This window comes from Pseudozyma flocculosa (genome assembly GCF_000417875.1).
Source record: "Pseudozyma flocculosa PF-1 unplaced genomic scaffold scaffold00001, whole genome shotgun sequence".
Taxonomy (NCBI): Eukaryota; Fungi; Basidiomycota; class Ustilaginomycetes; order Ustilaginales; family Ustilaginaceae; genus Pseudozyma; species Pseudozyma flocculosa.
Window position 1 is genome coordinate 1,679,019 of NW_006920869.1, and position 15,344 is coordinate 1,694,362.

At 63.9% G+C, this 15,344-nt stretch overlaps 7 protein-coding genes across 7 annotated transcripts; 4 read left to right on the top strand and 3 right to left on the bottom strand.

Annotated features, from left to right (window-relative positions):
- Positions 1–600: 600 nt before the first annotated feature.
- PFL1_00582 (uncharacterized protein) lies at positions 601–3,624 on the top strand (the record flags this gene model as incomplete). Its single annotated transcript, XM_007878076.1, has 2 exons — positions 601–3,364; positions 3,500–3,624. 2 exons carry the CDS (start codon positions 601–603, stop codon positions 3,622–3,624), a joined length of 2,889 nt encoding a protein of 962 aa, XP_007876267.1.
- A 155-nt stretch (positions 3,625–3,779) lies between these two features.
- On the bottom strand, positions 3,780–6,634 carry PFL1_00583 (uncharacterized protein; the record flags this gene model as incomplete). The annotated part of the gene is made up of 8 exons (XM_007878077.1): positions 3,780–3,822; positions 3,923–3,942; positions 4,086–4,208; positions 4,333–4,779; positions 4,881–5,802; positions 5,888–6,212; positions 6,306–6,512; positions 6,601–6,634. 8 exons carry the CDS (start codon positions 6,632–6,634, stop codon positions 3,780–3,782), a joined length of 2,121 nt encoding a protein of 706 aa, XP_007876268.1.
- Positions 6,635–7,022: 388 nt separating this feature from the next.
- Positions 7,023–9,108, top strand: PFL1_00584 (uncharacterized protein; the record flags this gene model as incomplete). The annotated part of the gene is made up of 5 exons (XM_007878078.1): positions 7,023–7,388; positions 7,513–7,785; positions 7,860–8,075; positions 8,172–8,474; positions 8,578–9,108. 5 exons carry the CDS (start codon positions 7,023–7,025, stop codon positions 9,106–9,108), a joined length of 1,689 nt encoding a protein of 562 aa, XP_007876269.1.
- Positions 9,109–9,558: 450 nt separating this feature from the next.
- On the bottom strand, positions 9,559–10,141 carry PFL1_06834 (uncharacterized protein; the record flags this gene model as incomplete). The annotated part of the gene is made up of 2 exons (XM_007878179.1): positions 9,559–9,628; positions 10,014–10,141. The coding sequence occupies 2 exons, from the start codon at positions 10,139–10,141 to the stop codon at positions 9,559–9,561; spliced, it is 198 nt and encodes a 65-aa protein (XP_007876370.1).
- Positions 10,142–11,753: 1,612 nt separating this feature from the next.
- On the top strand, positions 11,754–12,331 carry PFL1_00586 (uncharacterized protein; the record flags this gene model as incomplete). The annotated part of the gene is made up of 2 exons (XM_007878079.1): positions 11,754–11,963; positions 12,077–12,331. 2 exons carry the CDS (start codon positions 11,754–11,756, stop codon positions 12,329–12,331), a joined length of 465 nt encoding a protein of 154 aa, XP_007876270.1.
- Positions 12,332–13,354: 1,023 nt separating this feature from the next.
- PFL1_00587 (uncharacterized protein) lies at positions 13,355–13,945 on the bottom strand (the record flags this gene model as incomplete). Its single annotated transcript, XM_007878080.1, has 3 exons — positions 13,355–13,513; positions 13,620–13,703; positions 13,799–13,945. 3 exons carry the CDS (start codon positions 13,943–13,945, stop codon positions 13,355–13,357), a joined length of 390 nt encoding a protein of 129 aa, XP_007876271.1.
- Positions 13,946–14,777: 832 nt separating this feature from the next.
- Positions 14,778–15,050, top strand: PFL1_00588 (uncharacterized protein; the record flags this gene model as incomplete). Its single annotated transcript, XM_007878081.1, has 2 exons — positions 14,778–14,837; positions 14,859–15,050. 2 exons carry the CDS (start codon positions 14,778–14,780, stop codon positions 15,048–15,050), a joined length of 252 nt encoding a protein of 83 aa, XP_007876272.1.
- Positions 15,051–15,344: the final 294 nt, after the last annotated feature.

Genomic DNA, 15,344 nt, shown 5'->3' on the forward strand with positions numbered 1-15,344 from the left:
TACACACACGCACACACACACACACACACACACACACACACACACGAAGGGCAGCGTTAGATGGCATCGTGCCCTGTTTGTCGAGACGTCTGCAGCGATGCCGCGATTGCGATTGCGATTGCGATTGCGAGGGGCAAGCCGAATGCAAAAAGATGAAGAAGCGACGATGGGCGAGCAGCGTCGGTGACTTTGGAAGGCTCGCAGGGGTCGCGTGGGCAAAACGGGCGCCGGGTGGAGGAGGGTCCGCCGGCTGCAGGTGGGTTGGGTGCGTTTGGGCCAAGTGGCTGGCACCCACGGCGGGCGTCCGCTGGCACGCCGAGGCAAAGGCAGGCCGTGGCAGTGCAGCCCAACCCCCACCCACCAACTCCTGGCGCTCGTCTCGGGGCCCACCTCTTGATCCTCACAACGGTCTGCCCCGTCTCTTCCTCGAGTCGGATCATAACTACATCCGTCCCTGCTCTGTGTGCTCTGCCAACGTTACGGCCTTTTGTCCCTACCCTCCACCTCGCACCTCGCACCCTCGCACCCTCGCACCCTCGCACCCTCGCACCCTCGCACCCTCGCACCTCGCACCTCGCACCCCTCCTCCGGCGCACCTCGATGGCAGCCACCCGCATCTGGCACGACAAGCTGCAACAGGCCACCGACACCGCCACCCAGGCCACCAAGCTCGAATTCAACCGCGCCTACTCAGAGGCATTCGAGGCCTACGTCCGAGCGGGTCAGCTCTACCTCTGGCTCGTGCGCAACCTCCACGACCGCTCACCGCCGCAAAAGAGCGACTCGGATGCCCACGTCGGCACCAGCAAGGATGGTGCCGCCCTCCTCTCGTCGTCGTTCCGCTCCTCGCTCTCGCTCGAGCTGAGCGATGCAGAGATGCGCGACAGGCTCAAGAGGTCGGCGGCCAAGGTCATGCAGAGGGCCGAAAAGATCAAGAGCGCACGCAACGACGTCCGGCCCGTCGACCGGCACGCCCTCAGCTTCGAGGAACAGTCAAACGCCCTCGCCGCCTCGGCCCGCATCGGTCGCCTCGCCTTTCCGACATGGACCGATCCCGCCGACGACGAGTTTGACGCGGGCCCAGGCATCTACCTCGACTCGGATCCGCAGCCGGCGCTCTCGCCTACCCAGCTCGAGAACCGAGCCAGCTACAGGCGACCGGGCCGGCGGCGCCGAGATCAGGGTGCAGCCGAGGGCGAGGGCAACGGCGGTATCGGTGGGCTCGACGCCGACGGTTTCGGCCGGCCGCTGCGCGGCAGCGACATCGTCCAGGACGTCGTCACCGACTGCAGCTTCGTCGCCGCGCTCGAGGTGGCCGCCGAGCACGACCGCAGGTGGCGCACCCGGCTGGCGACGGCGGCCCTCTTCCCCAAGGATCCCACGGGCTCGATCCGACCCAGCCCAAACGGCAAGTACATGGCCCGTCTGACGATCAACGGGACCGCGAGGCGGGTCACGTTCGACGACAGCCTTCCGTGCTACCCCGACGGGACGCTCATGTGCGCCACGTCGAGGACCGGCCAGCAGACCTGGCCGGCGCTGCTGGAAAAGGCCTACCTCAAAGTCATGGGCGGCTACGACTTCCTGGGCTCCAACTCGTCCATCGACCTCCATGCCCTCACGGGCTGGATACCCGAGCACGTCTTTCTCCGCCACGCCGGCTTCCAGCGCGAGAAGATGTGGTGCCGCATCTCGGAGGCGTGGTCCAAGGGAGAGTGCATGGTCACGACGGGTACGGGCCACTTTGGCGAGCAAGCCTCGCCGGCGTACGAGGGCCTGGTGCCGAGCCACGACTACGCCGTGCTGGCCCTCATCGAGAGGTCCGGGCGGCGCTATGCCCTGCTCATGAACCCGTGGAGCCGGCCCATCGGAAAGCGGCCGGGGCTCGCCGTACCCCTCGACGAGGAGCGTGCCATCCTGGCAGCACAAGCGGGCCACGACGGCCAGACCAGCGACGGTGGCTTCCTCGTGACCTGGGACGACCTCTGCAGCCACTTTGATTCCATCTACCTCAACTGGAACCCGGAACGGTTTCGACACCAGCTCTCGATCCACTCGACCTGGAAGGGGACCGGGGCTACAGCCAACCCGCAGAGCGTCGGGCAGAATCCGCAGTTCCGCCTGTCGCTCGAGCCCGACGAAAAGGCGGGCGCCGGCGCCGGCGCCGGCATCGGCATCGACGCCACGTCGACGACGGACGAGACAGAAGTGTGGCTGCTGCTCGTCCGCCACATTGAGGGCAAGCAGTCTCTGGCTCCCGACGGCGAGGGCAACTACATGGCGCTGCACGTCTTTGAGCACGAGGACCGGCAGCACCGCGTCTACAAGCCGCGCGAGTCGAGGCGGCTCGGCTCGTACGTCGACGGCACCCACAACCTGGTCCGCGTCAAGGCGCGGGCGCCCACCAGCAGCGGCGCCGGCAGCACCGCCTACACCGTCATTGTGTCGCGCCACGGGCCCAGCAGCAACGTCAGCTACTCGCTCTCGGCCTACTCGTCGGCCAGGATGAGCCTGCGCGAGCTGCCCCACGCCCATCCCTACCACGAAAAAGTGTCGGGCTCGTGGTCGGGCCGCTCGGCCGGCGGCAACGTGACGCACCCGACGTTTATGAACAACCCGCAGTACGCCATCACCATCTCGCCGCCGCCATCGTCGTCGTCGTCGTCGTCGTCATCCGCCGCCGCCAAGCCCGCTGTCTTGTGCAGCACAGCCATCGGCACTGGCCCGTTGGTGACCACCTCGGCAGGGCCTTTGACGTCGTCCTCTTCTTCTTCTTCGCCGTCGACGCCGGCCACGGTTGAACGGGGCGGCAGCGCCGAAGCAGCGAAGAGCAGCCTGCTCGTGCTCGTCGAGTCGGCGCGCTCGCTGCCGATCCAGGCGCAGCTGGTGTGGTCGTCGGGCTCGCGCATCTCGCACTGCGTCGAGGGCGACCTGGCGCTGTCGAGCGGCATCTACAGCCACGGCATCGCTGTGGGCGAGAGTACCTCGGTGCAGCCGGGCACGTATACGCTCGTCGTCTCGACGTTCCAGCCGGGCCAGGTCGGGCCGTTTGTGCTCAGCGTCGAATGCTCGACGCCCATCCGGATCCAGCCGATTCCGCAGGAGGGCGCAGGCATGTACGCCCGGACGATCCGGGGTGGCTGGAGCAAGGCGAGGGGTACCGCTGGCGGACCGCCCAGCTCGGGGGCGTACGAGGCCAATCCGCGCTACAGGCTCACAGTGTCGCGGCCGAGCACCTTCCTGGCGCGCCTCAAGACGGTGCCTGTCCAGCAGCGTCTCGACGCTACCGCCACCACCGGGCACAGCGGCGGCGATGGTGACAAGCTTGGTCCAGTCGACGGCGGCGACGAGGCGGGAAGAACAAGTGAGCGTTTCCGTCCCTATATCAATCTCTCCCTCTTTCGCCTTGTCGAGCCGGGTGGCGGTGGTGGCGGGTTGGGGAGGGAGGTGGCGACTAGCGGGCCGTACGTCGACCACGTCTGCGGCACCGCCATCGAAGCGACGCGGATACCCGAGGGCGAGTACGTGCTGGTGGCGAGCACGTACACCAAGGGGTCCGAGGCCGACTTCACCATCGACGTCTATCTCGATCGGCCGATAGAGTTGGTCCAGATCCATGCGTGACCTCGGTGCCCGATGTCCGTCGTAGCCGCGGGGGGTGGGAAATACGAGCTTGTGGGTCGATAGAGGGCCCGTCGAGGTTGACGTCGTGCGTGCGTGCGTGCGTGCGTGCGTGTGTGTGTGTCTCTGGCCGGGGCTGGCGAGGTGGCAAGAGATGGTCACTGAGGACGAGAGGGACGGGCGTACTCGTAATAGTGCGGTCTGTGACGGGGCCAAAGAAGAAAGTAAGAAGATGGAGCTTGTACCGTTCGTCAGGTGCCTTCCTTCATCGGAAGTGCAAAAGGGGGAGCTGGAGACTTACGCCAATTCGGCCAACCAGTCCTGTACCGTCATCGTCGTCGAATGAGGGGTCAGGATCGTGAAGGATGAGCACAACAAGGCACCACAGGGCGGGCGTCGAGACGGATCAGTTGACCCGGAACGGAAACGCCAAGACAGGGCAAGGGGAGGATTAGGCCACGTACCTGTTCGATGGCGGTGAGATCGCGCATGAAGCGTTTGCTCGTCTCTACGACTTCGTGGTAGATGACGAACTTGGTCGATGGCGAACGGTTGAAGAGGACAGAGGAAGGGTGGACGTGTAGGACCTGTATCCTCCGTTCGGTAGGAAGGTGGGTGGATCAGCGTCGGGGCCATGATCTTCGTACGATCCGATCACCTCGAAACCCCAAAGCCGACGAGACGGGGAGATGAGAGGAAGGACAAACTCACCGAACCTTCCCTGACGCTGCGATATGACCCATCGGGCATCATCCTAGCCGCATTCTTAAAGTAGCCGCGGACGAGGCACCTCCGTATCCTCCCCCCGGCATCCTCGTCGGCCAAACAGCTGACGACGGGGAGGTCGAAGCGACGCAGGTACTTTTCAAGCTGCGAGCGCACATTGACGGCGCGCGAGAGGGCCTTGAAGTTGAGCCGGTGCGCGGCGCACCACCGCGCCGACGACTTGCCGATGCGCGGATCGACGAACGCGTTGAAGACGTTGAGCAGCGTCAGGTGGTCGCCCTCTTCGGCGGTGAACTTGCGTCGTTCCACCTCGCCCTCTATCCCGGCCTTCGACCGCCCTTCGTCTGGGATGATGAAGGGGTTCGAGACCGAGGTCATTGCTGCTATACTCAGCATCTCGGCGCTGCAGCGGTGCGATGCCGAGTCGAGGAGCTGTGAGGGGATCGATACGACGGCAGAAGAGGGCAGGGACGCGAGGAAGATCGCGTCAGCTTGATCGAGGCGCTGCGTGGCCGCGACCGACCCTCACTCACAGTCTTGGCCAGCATCGGATCGACCGGCATCTCGGCCATCTGCTCGCCCAGCGGCTTCGTCAGCCTGCCGTGGTCGTCCAGCACCTCGAGGCTGGCGAGGAATTCCAGCGCCTTGGCCATCATCTCGACGGGCGGGGCGGGAGGCAGGAACTCGAACCTGGCCAGATTGTCGATGCCAAGCGCCTTGAGCTGCAGCACCTGCATCGAGATGTCGGACCTGCACATTTCGGGTGGGGTCGCAGCCGGAAGCGTCGACAGCGCCTCTTCGGGAAACAGGCGGTAGCACTTGCCGGCTGACGTGCGCCCCGCTCTGCCCGCCCGCTGCGTCGCCGAGGCGAGCGATTCGGGCACCACAGAGAGCATGTCCATCCCCGTGCGGTGGTTGAACGTGCGCAGCTTGACGAAGCCGCAGTCGACCACGTAGCGTATCCCGTCGATCGTCACGCTCGCCTCGGCAATGTTGGTGGCGACCACGACCTTGCGGCTGCCGCGTGATGCCGGTGCAAAGATGGCCGTCTGCTCCTCAACCGTCAGCCCGGCGTGGAGGGGTAGCAGGTCGAGCCCAAGCGATCCTTGCGGAAGGTTGAGCATCCGATCCGCCAGGTCCTGGAGACACGTGTCGATCTCCTCCCTGCCCGTGAGGAAGACGAGGATGTCGCCTTGCGGTTCCTGGAGGTGGATCTTCATCACCGTGTCGGCGGCGGCGCGCACATAGTCTGAGCATGCCTCGGTGGCGTAGGCAAGCTCGACGGGATGCATCCGACCCTCGAGAGATACGATGGCTGCCGTCTCCTGCTGGCGCTGCTTCTGCTTCTCGACCGTCGAAGGAAGCTCGTCTGGCGAGAAGAAGTCGACGAAGGCCTGGGCGTCGATGGTGGCGCTCGAGATGATGATGCGCAGCTCGGGCCTCTTGCGGTGGATCCTGACGGGACGACGACAGGGGCAGGACGAGCAGAGTCAGCACATGATCCAGGAAGGGGCGGGTTCGAGCGTCGCGGCAGGCTCACTTTTTGAGGATGGCGAGGAGCATGTCGGTGTAGGCGCCCCTCTCGTGGGCCTCGTCGATCATGATGACCGAGTACTTGCTGAGCAGCGGGTCCCGCATGCACTCGCGGAAGAGCATGCCGTCGGTGAGGTACTTTATGCGGGTGCGGGATGGATGGGAGCAGTCCTCGAAGCGGATCGTGTAGCCGACCTCTTCTCCGAGGACGGTGCCGACCTCCTGTGCGACTCTGGCCGCGACCGAGGTGGCTGCGACTCGGCGAGGCTGGGTGCAGGCGATCTGGTGGCCAGATGAGGCCCATCCGGCTTCAAAGAGGAACTGCGGCAGCTCTGCGTGCCAAACGAAGCGGGGAGTGTGGTGCGGAGAGGGGTCGGTCAGCGTGAGAAGGATGTTCCGTCGTGAGAAGAGGGCTTCGGACTCACGGGTCGTCTTTCCACAGCCCGTCTGACCGACGACGACGGTGACGGGGTACCTTTCGACCATGTAGAGGAGGGTGTCCCTCTGCTTGAAGATGGGCAGGTTCTGCCTGGCATCCTGCACGCCCAGTCCGGCATTTTCCGTCGCGATCGAGGACGAGAGTGAGGGGTCAAAGGAGCCTTCGCTCTCGGTGGAGCGGTCGACGGAGCTGCCTGTTGCGAGGCGGGTGGGAGGGTGCGAGAGGCGATGTGAGTGAGGCTAGGTGAGATGGCGAGGCACAGGGGCGAGTCGGCGGCTTACCTGGCCTGACTGTTCCTGGCTTCCAGAAGGCCATGGTGGCGAGGAACAAGGGGCGATGAGGCAGACTGCCTTGGGGAGATGGAAGAAGGGGGGGGATTGGTATTGGTCGTGGTTGCGAGGGCCGGTTGGAAGTGCTGTGCCGGGCTGGGCAGGGCTGGCGGCGCTCGGCCCCAAAAAAGTCCCCTGGAAAGTGGAGCCAAATGCACGCGTGCGCCTCTCTCTCTCTGACGCAACCTGTGGCCCGCTGGACCCTAACAGATGGCCAAGCGGGCCAGCCAGCCAGCCAGCCAGACCAACACCACCTGCCTGCCTGTCTGCCGATGCTGCTGCACCAGTCACCACTCACCACCACCCAACACCCACCACCACCTTGTGCGGCCCATACCACCGTGCGCGCGCACACACGCGCTCAACCACACACCATGGCGCCCCTGCTCAAGGACTACCTCGCCCGCCACCCATCTTTCCAGGACCCCTCGTCTTCCAGCTCACCCCTCCCCTCGCTCTACTCGGACCTCTCGAGGCAGCGACGCTCCAACCCGGCTGGCTTCAGGGCCAACGTCGAGTGGTGGAAACACATCCTCACACAGGTCGCCTGGGACGGCGTACAGCAGTCCAACGCACTCGCGTCTTCCAAGGACGATGTCGAGAAGCTAGACTCGCACCAGGCTGCGGGCCGAAGCGCCGGTGCATCCCAGGACAGGCTCGTCCTGCACCTCAACGAAACCACAAAGACCGCCTGGTCCATAGACCACGTCGGAAGGCCACTCGGACTGGGAACCGTCGTGGTGAGGATCAGCCATTTGCGGTCACCCGCCTGGTCGTACGCCGCCCGCTGACTGCTGACTTCTCGATACCACCCTTGAATCTTGCCCTATATGCCTTCGCCGCCCCCCCCCGCCTGTCATGCAGGCCGAACTGCAGAGCACCTCGGACGTCGTCTCACTAGCAACATTCTTGCGATCCACCAAGCCGATCCACGGCCCCTCTCACTCATCGGGCTTCAAGTCGTACGTACCCTCGGCAGGTACCGTGGCATCGACGCTGCTCGTCGCCCCCTTTACCTGGGCCTTTTCCCAGATCGGCATCGGCGGGTCCGGCGACGACGACGACGACGGCGGAAGCCAGGACGACAAGCTCTGGAAGACGCACAGGGGAGACTGGGTCATCTGGGCCAACCTCGAGGTGAGCAGCGCAAGAGTAGCGTCGTCCGAGCAGCCAGCCTACCGGCTGACTCCTTCCCCGTCGGCACCCAACAGAAAGTCACCGACGCATTCCTCCAAGAGCACTATGCCAGCGCGTCCCTCTCCCCGCTAGACTCTCTCTTTTCGACGGCCAAGTTCAAAGACAAGCTCGCGAAGCTCAAGCTTGAAGTCGGCTCGGGTGGAGCGCCCTTCCAGCTGAGCGAGATGGATGTACAGGTCGTCATTAAGCATCTGGTCCGGGATCGCAAGGTGGCCGTCATGGACAAGGGCGTAAGTGGCTGCACATTTCCGGCCTTGCGTCGCCGAGTTAGTCTGCCGCTGACGAGCCCCACGCTCTCATCGCGCCTTTCCCCTGCCACTTCGCAGATCGTCAAGCTGTCGCCGCGCGAGCACGAGCCGCCGACGCCCATCAGCGAGCAGGATATCGGCATCCTCCAGATCGCCGACACGAGCGCTAAGCTCGAGATGCAGATCGCCGAGATTGAAAAGAAGATCGCGGAGCGCAACGACAAGATCAAGGCAGCGCTGCAGGCGAAACAAAAGGGCCAGGCGCTCTCCTACCTGCGCTCACGCAAGACGCTCGAGGACCTGCTGAACAAGCGCATGGGGTCGCTCGAAACCATCAGCGGCGTCCTCATCAAAGTTGAGCAGGCCGCGGGAGATGTCGAGGTGGGTAACGGCACGCGCAGCGCAGCGCCACGTCCAGCAAGCGAGGTTATTGCGCCCTTGACTGACCACGTTGCTCCATGCGCTCATGCCAACGCACGCACAGATCATGCAAGCCTACGAGACGTCGGCGTCGACGCTCAAGTCGCTCATGGCCCACCCTTCGCTGCAGCACGAGCGGGTCGACGAGACCATGGCGGCGCTTTCAGACACGCTGGCCGACCACGCCGAGATCGAGCAGGCCATCCAGCTGGGCGGGGAGAGCGCACGTGCCGCGGCGGGCGTCGAGGAGGTCGAAGATGCGGAGCTCGAGCAGGAGATGGAGATGCTGGCGCGGGAAAAGGAGCGCGAGGAGAGGGAAGAGGAGGAGAGGAGGAAGAAGGAGGAGGAGGAGAGGAGGAAGGCAGAGGCCGAGGCGGAGAGGAAGAGGGCGAGGGAGGAGGAGGCCGAGAAGAGGAGGCGGGCGGAGAAGGAGAGGTTCGAGGAGGAGAGGAGGAGGAAGGAGGAGCGCGAGAGGGAGCTCAAGGAGCGTGCCGCGCAGCGCCAGCCCGACGAGTCCACGGTCAAGGAGGGCGGCGATGCCACCCCGGCCCCCGTCGTCGACAAAGAGACCAGGCAGGCCGTCGCTGAAGAATGATCGAGTCGACGGCCTGAGGAGGCGTCTCCGCCATCCCGTTACGATACCACCACCGTCAGCGTTGACTCGAAACATCAGACGTTCACCTCGACCTCTTCATCACCACGGCCGGGCAGCCACGATCCAGCATCGATACCAAGATACGGGACGACCGCCGGCCATCGACGGGCGGAACACCATCAGACAGTGTGCAGCGCGGCATGCACGCGTATGAGAGAGAGTTTTTAGATTTTGGTCGCAGCGTTTGCAGGCTGTGTGTGTGTGTGTGGGTGGCGGGGAGGGTGGGCGTGTAGTACATGCGAGCCGGAGATGCCGGAGGAGCCTAGCGATGGAGACGACGACGAAAGAGGCCTAGGTTGCGGTAGTGGCCGGCCATGATCGCGCGAGGCATGAGATGCGATGCGATGGGATCGGAGGGGAAAGGTTGCTGTTTCGTGGAGTCTGACACGCTTAGTTCTTGCCGTCACCCTGGGCGTTCATGCGGCGCTTGCCACCGGGTCCGAGGACGACGTTGACGAAGCTAAGGTGGTGTGGTGGGCAAGGAAAGAAGGACGGGACGGGTCAGTATGAATGGCTCATCCCGTTCGGGGTCGGGGTCGGGTTTGTCCGGCTCTCAATCTTCCTCCCCTGATCGTGTGCGACCGGCCATACGCGATCCAGCTCGCGGATGCGACAGCGCACGCCGCAAAGAAGTGCCACCATTCAACTCCTTAACTCGGAACCGCCGCCAGGTGGTGAACGATCCCACGCCGCTCTTGATGTTCCTCCAGTGCCAGGTGCGGCTGAGCCGAGCCGATCCTTGTCCATGTCTCGTGCCCGTCGTCCAGCGACTTGATCCCCTCAAAGATGTCGACATGCCACCTCCCTGTCCGATCCAACGGCTTCGAGGACCGTCGAATACTCACCGGCGGTTGTATAGGAGACGCTTCTTGGCGCGGCCCTTGGGCTGCTTCGGCTTCTCCTGCTTCTCAAGCTTAGGAGTCTGCGACTTGACCTTACCGGCACGAGCGAGGGAACCGTGGACCTTACCCATTTTGAGTTATGTGTTCGAGGTCTGTGTGTACGATAGGTAGGTCGGGTGGCGTGACAGAGCGCGAAGGACGGAGGCGGGCGAGGATGGCGATGGTGGCGAGAGACGAGGTGGCGGTGGTGATGATGGCGGTGGTAAGGGTCGGAGACGAGAGGAGAGGAGATCAACTTGGTCAGCCCGGACGGGTCCATTTACGAGATTGAAGAGACTTCACCTAGACGCCATCGAGCCCCGCCGCCGTGTGCCGAGCCGGTCCTCCTTCGAACTTCAAAGGCCCGCTCCGTTGGTCGGTCCTCCATAAGTCCCCATACGAAATGCCGCATGGGTCGAGAGGCTCCACAAGGAGCCGTCTGACTGCATGCAACAAACAGCGTCTCCCCTCCTGCGCCGCTCGTTTTCCAAGAAACGACCGTGGTGTCGCATTTGCCACCCCTCCTCCTTAGGGCGGTGGTCGGGCGCAGGATTCGTGATGCAGCTGTGGCGACATGGCGGCGGTCGGAGGCGAGGCGGTACGGACCCGGACGTCGATCTGAACAGAGGCGAGCGGCTGAAGCTGTATGGCGTCGATGGCGTCGGTATGTCGATGCTCACGTTGTGAAGAACCTTGAAGATGTGGTGTGGTAGAGGGGGCTTGATGGTGAGGGGGCAAAACGACGACCACCGCCGCTGCCCGCGCCGCCCCCCGCCGCGCGCTCCGGCGCCGAGCCCGCCATGGCCCTGACCTCGCTCGCCCACCCACTCACTCGCACGCTCTGGCTTGGCCATCAAGCTTGGTCAGAGCCAGGCCAGCCAGCCCGCCAGCTCAAGGCCGCGGCACGCAGGCTTGAACCCGCATGCCTGCATCTGGGCCGATGACCAGGGTCGACCCCGCCTGCCCAGCTTCGTGCGCGCACGCCTCCGATCCAAATTTCGAAAATTGCGCGGCTCCGAAAGTTGCAAACAGCGTGGGAATCTTAGATTCTGCCTGGCCAGGGCCCCTCCACGTGCTGGCCTCAGGGCGAAGGAAGCCAGAAGCCAGTCCAAGCTGGCTCCGCGGGCCAACGACGGCGACGCCAGGGCCAGCGGGCGGGATACCGGTTGGCACGGCCGGCTCTTGACGATCCTGCCGCTGTACCACACCCGTCACCCTACGCCGTCAAGACAGTGAGTAGCGACGACCTTAGACATCGCCAGCAGCCGACGCACCGCCAGCAGTAGCACCAGCAGCACCGCCGCCGTACGTTACCGCATCGCCGGCCTCCGCACCAGCACCCACATCGACATCAGCGGCCGTTCGGAACTTTCGCGGGAGCGTCGAAAGAATGGAGGACGAACGCCGACGGAAGGGTCACTCACCTTAGGAGAAGGAGACTCGGGCTGAAGAGGAGTAGCTTTAGGCCGAGCGACAGGACCCAGCAAACTGCGGATCGAGCGGCGACGACAGGCGAAGACGAGGCGACTGCTGCCGGTGCTGCTGGCTGCGCGTTCGAACCGGTTGCTGGCGTTGGCTCTCGACGTTGGTCTGGCTCGCTCACCGACCGCAATCTAACATCTTGTTTTGCGCACCTGTTCTTCCCGACCGTCACCCCCTCTCTCCGCCCACTGCGCCCCGCACCGACAGCCTACCTCGCCCATCATGATCATTTCCAAGGAGAACCGCCGCACCATCTACTCGTCCCTCTTCAAGGAGGGCGTCATGGTTGCCCCCAAGAACTACGAGGTCAAGCACCCCGAGCTCGACCTGCCCAACCTCGAGGTTGTCAAGGCCATGCAGAGCCTTACCTCCAAGGGCTACGTCCACACCCAGTTCTCGTGGCAGTGGTACTTCTACACCCTCACTGACGAGGTGCGTGTCCGGCTGGCTATTCCGCCCCTCTCGGAGCTTCCTAGCGATCGACGCCAATGACGCTGACCGATGGTTCCTCTCGTCATTTGCTCCGTCCTCCCCCGCCCCAACAGGGTCTCGAGTACCTCCGCGAGTTCCTCCACCTCCCCGCCGAGATTGTCCCGGCCACCCACAAGCGCCCCGCCCGCCCTGCTCGTGCCCCCATCGGTCGCGAGGGTGGTGCTTACCGCGCTCCCCGTGGTGACCGCGAGGGCGGTGACCGCGAGTACCGCCGCCGCGACGGTGGTGACGACAAGAAGGAGGGCGCTGCCCCCTCCGGCTACCGCCCCCGCTACACCGGCGTTGGCCGTGGCGCTCCCCGCGAGTAAACGCTGCAGCAGCACCCGATGATCAGGATGGACGAGTTAGTAGCGTTGGTCGGCGGATGAGCGACGGCGCTTGACGGCCACATCGATGGACGCTTCGGATGCTCGATCTCGACGTCGATCTGGTCGTCAAGGCTTTTGGACTCGGCCCTTCAATCTCGACCACCTCGTTCTGCGACTTTGGCCTCCCTTCGACTCTTGTTCTGCCATGCCTCTCAAGAGACGGAACAAGGCCGGACGTCGCCGGACACCCAAAACAACCACCAATTGAGGAAGTCTGGACGGCCACTACCTCCCCTGTACTCTATGACCCTCACTCTTCCCGTCAAAACGAGCTTGGGACGCTCGGGTTCGGTTCCCTTTCCTTCCCTCACCTCTGACCCGTCCTGGCGGGTCGAGGTGAGTGGAGGAAGGATGCGTTCGCCGCTCCCCTCTCTCTCTCGCAAAAGATACGTATGTCATCATCTAAGACGGAGAGACGGACTGGCTGCTCCGGCTCTCGTCGGCCCAGCCTCCTCCGCCGCCACCGCCGCTACGGTCCTCGCGCCTCGCCACCACCTTCCCCCACATCCTCATCATCCACCCCTTCCATAGGACGCAGTCAGCACGAACTCTATCAGGAGTACGTCGGGCAGGAGCTCTTAGCTGTTGCGTGTACCTCTTCTTCCCCTTTGTGGTATTCTTCGCATCTGCAACATGTCCTGCACACCCTCCATGCTCTTCTTTGGTGCCGTGCGTCGCTGCGAGAGCCCGGGGTGCTCTGCTTGGCTCCGTCCGACGCCACGGCCAGGCTTTTGAGGGTCGGACAGCTGGCTGTGTGTCTCGGCTCGCCGGTACCGAACCGTGTTCTCCTACGAGGAAGCAGTCATCACCTCGGTCGTGGGCGGCCGGGGGCCAAACTCGCCACATCCGCTCACAAATCCTTCTCCCATCGGTGCACAGCTCAAGCTCCACGAAGTTCTGATTTGCGTCCGTTGCCAAGGGATGGACGATGCGATAAAGATTGTTCCTTGCCCCCTGAACACTTCAGTCCTTGCCCTTTCGGGCAGCGGTACCGCCGAGATCGGTCCTGCTGGGAGTCTTCTGCTGCTGCTTGGACGGTCTGGCGTCGCTGGCGTGGTGCGCCTTCGTGGCCGCCTCGGACGTCTCGGGGTTGTTGGCCGACGTGCTGAAATCGGCCTTGTTCTGGAGTCGAAACGCAAGAGCCGCGTAGGGCAAGGCAGTATGGACATCGAGTCAGCTCGTAGGGGGCCATGGAACGAGAGAGGAAGGCGGGCCCACGCTTGCTCACCTCGGACTCGATCTTTGACGTCGCTGCGTCTGGGTTGGTCTTGTCGCCGTCGTAGGCTCCCGACGAGTTGGCAATGTCCTCGGTCTGCGCGGCGTACCAGTCGGAGCGTCATGACGATGTCAGCGGGCAGGACAAGAGAGAGGGAGAGGGAGGCAATGGAGACCACAGCGACGACTCACGCCTCCGCCACCGGGTACGGTAGCCTCGCTGTCGGAACCAGGCTTGACAGCCGAAGACCTCGATGCGGACGCGGCAAACGTCCTCGCCGACCCGCGGGCGCTGCGGACGACGACGTGTCGGTTGGTCTGGAAGAGTGCGTTCAACATTGTGGCTGTGAGGTCGATGTTCCTCGAGAAGCTGTATGTGTGCGTGTGTGTGAGAGATGGGAGAGCGGAGGGACGATGGAGAGATGCTGAGGAGGCCTACACTCGACGCTAAGGCTGGGGTCGCCAGGGCGCGGTGCTCGGCCTGGGCCAGATGGACCCTGGGCCAGATAGGCCAGGCCAGGCCAGGCGAGGCCAGGGTGACGTATTCCATCAGTCACTAGCAGACCGACGCCGGCCTCCACCCCGGCAGCCGGCGAGCCATCGCCGATTCAACTTTTGCAAATTTGGATCAGGTTGCCCGATGGAAAAACCCCGATCTAGAGACACCCTGGTGTGTGCCTGAGGCGCAGCCGGCCCCGTTGCAGTAGTCTGGCAAGCCGCACCCGTCCACGCCGCCGCCCTGAACACCGAGGCGCGTGCGCACCTCGACGTACTTCTCTTTGGCTCTCTCGCTCGTCCCCCTTCGCTTGCTTTCCTTCCTGCCATCGATCTCATCCTTCGCCGCATCCCAGGACGCACACCTCAGAGTGTTCCTCTCGCTCCCTCCTCTCTGTCGACCACCACCCACCCACTACCTCGCCGTCCGCAGAAGCCATACTCGACGGTCGCGCATCCTTGCGCTCGTACCCTCGTCGCGACACAAAGCAACCCCTCCCCTGCCATCTCTCATATCGACCCAATCCTCTTCCCGCTCGTGGCACAACCGACAAGCATGCACGCACCAAAACTCTCAAGCGCATTGGGGAGCACGCTCCTGCTGCTCCTCATCCTCCTCATCTCGTTCACACACCCAAGCAGCGCATCGCCACACAAGCTGGCACCACGCGGACCCATGCCGGACCCCTCGCTGCCCTACCAGTACTTTATGATGGGCGAGATGAGCGCCACGGCGGTATGCTGGCTGACGGCACAGCCGTTCCGGCACAACTCGGCCCAATACCCCAACCTCGACTGCAAGATCTCGTCGGCCATCTCCCAGCTCCCCGATCGTCAGACCTGGCAGTGTACCGGGGACCGAGACGCGTTCTGCAAGGAATGCTTCAGGGTCCGCGACGAGATGGATGCCGTTCATCGCGGCAAGTATAGGCAGCAGGGTTGCGATTGAGCGTCGCGGCTCGATGCTTCGTTCAGCGATGGCGGCATGGTGGTGATGGTGGACTCGAGGGATGGCGGTGGATATGGACAGCAAGGCATGGCACGTCATGGCTTAGCAAGGCTTTCCGACCCGATGACGACCTCCAACGGTAATGGTATGCATACCTGGCCGATTCTGGCACATTCTCATACAAACTTGCTCCCTTGCAGTCTGTGCGTCGTGTCCAGCATCCGGCTCGTTGTACAGGCTCAGTCCAGGACCGCACCCAGCCTCACCTCGCCGCCAGAACAGCTACCTCGCACC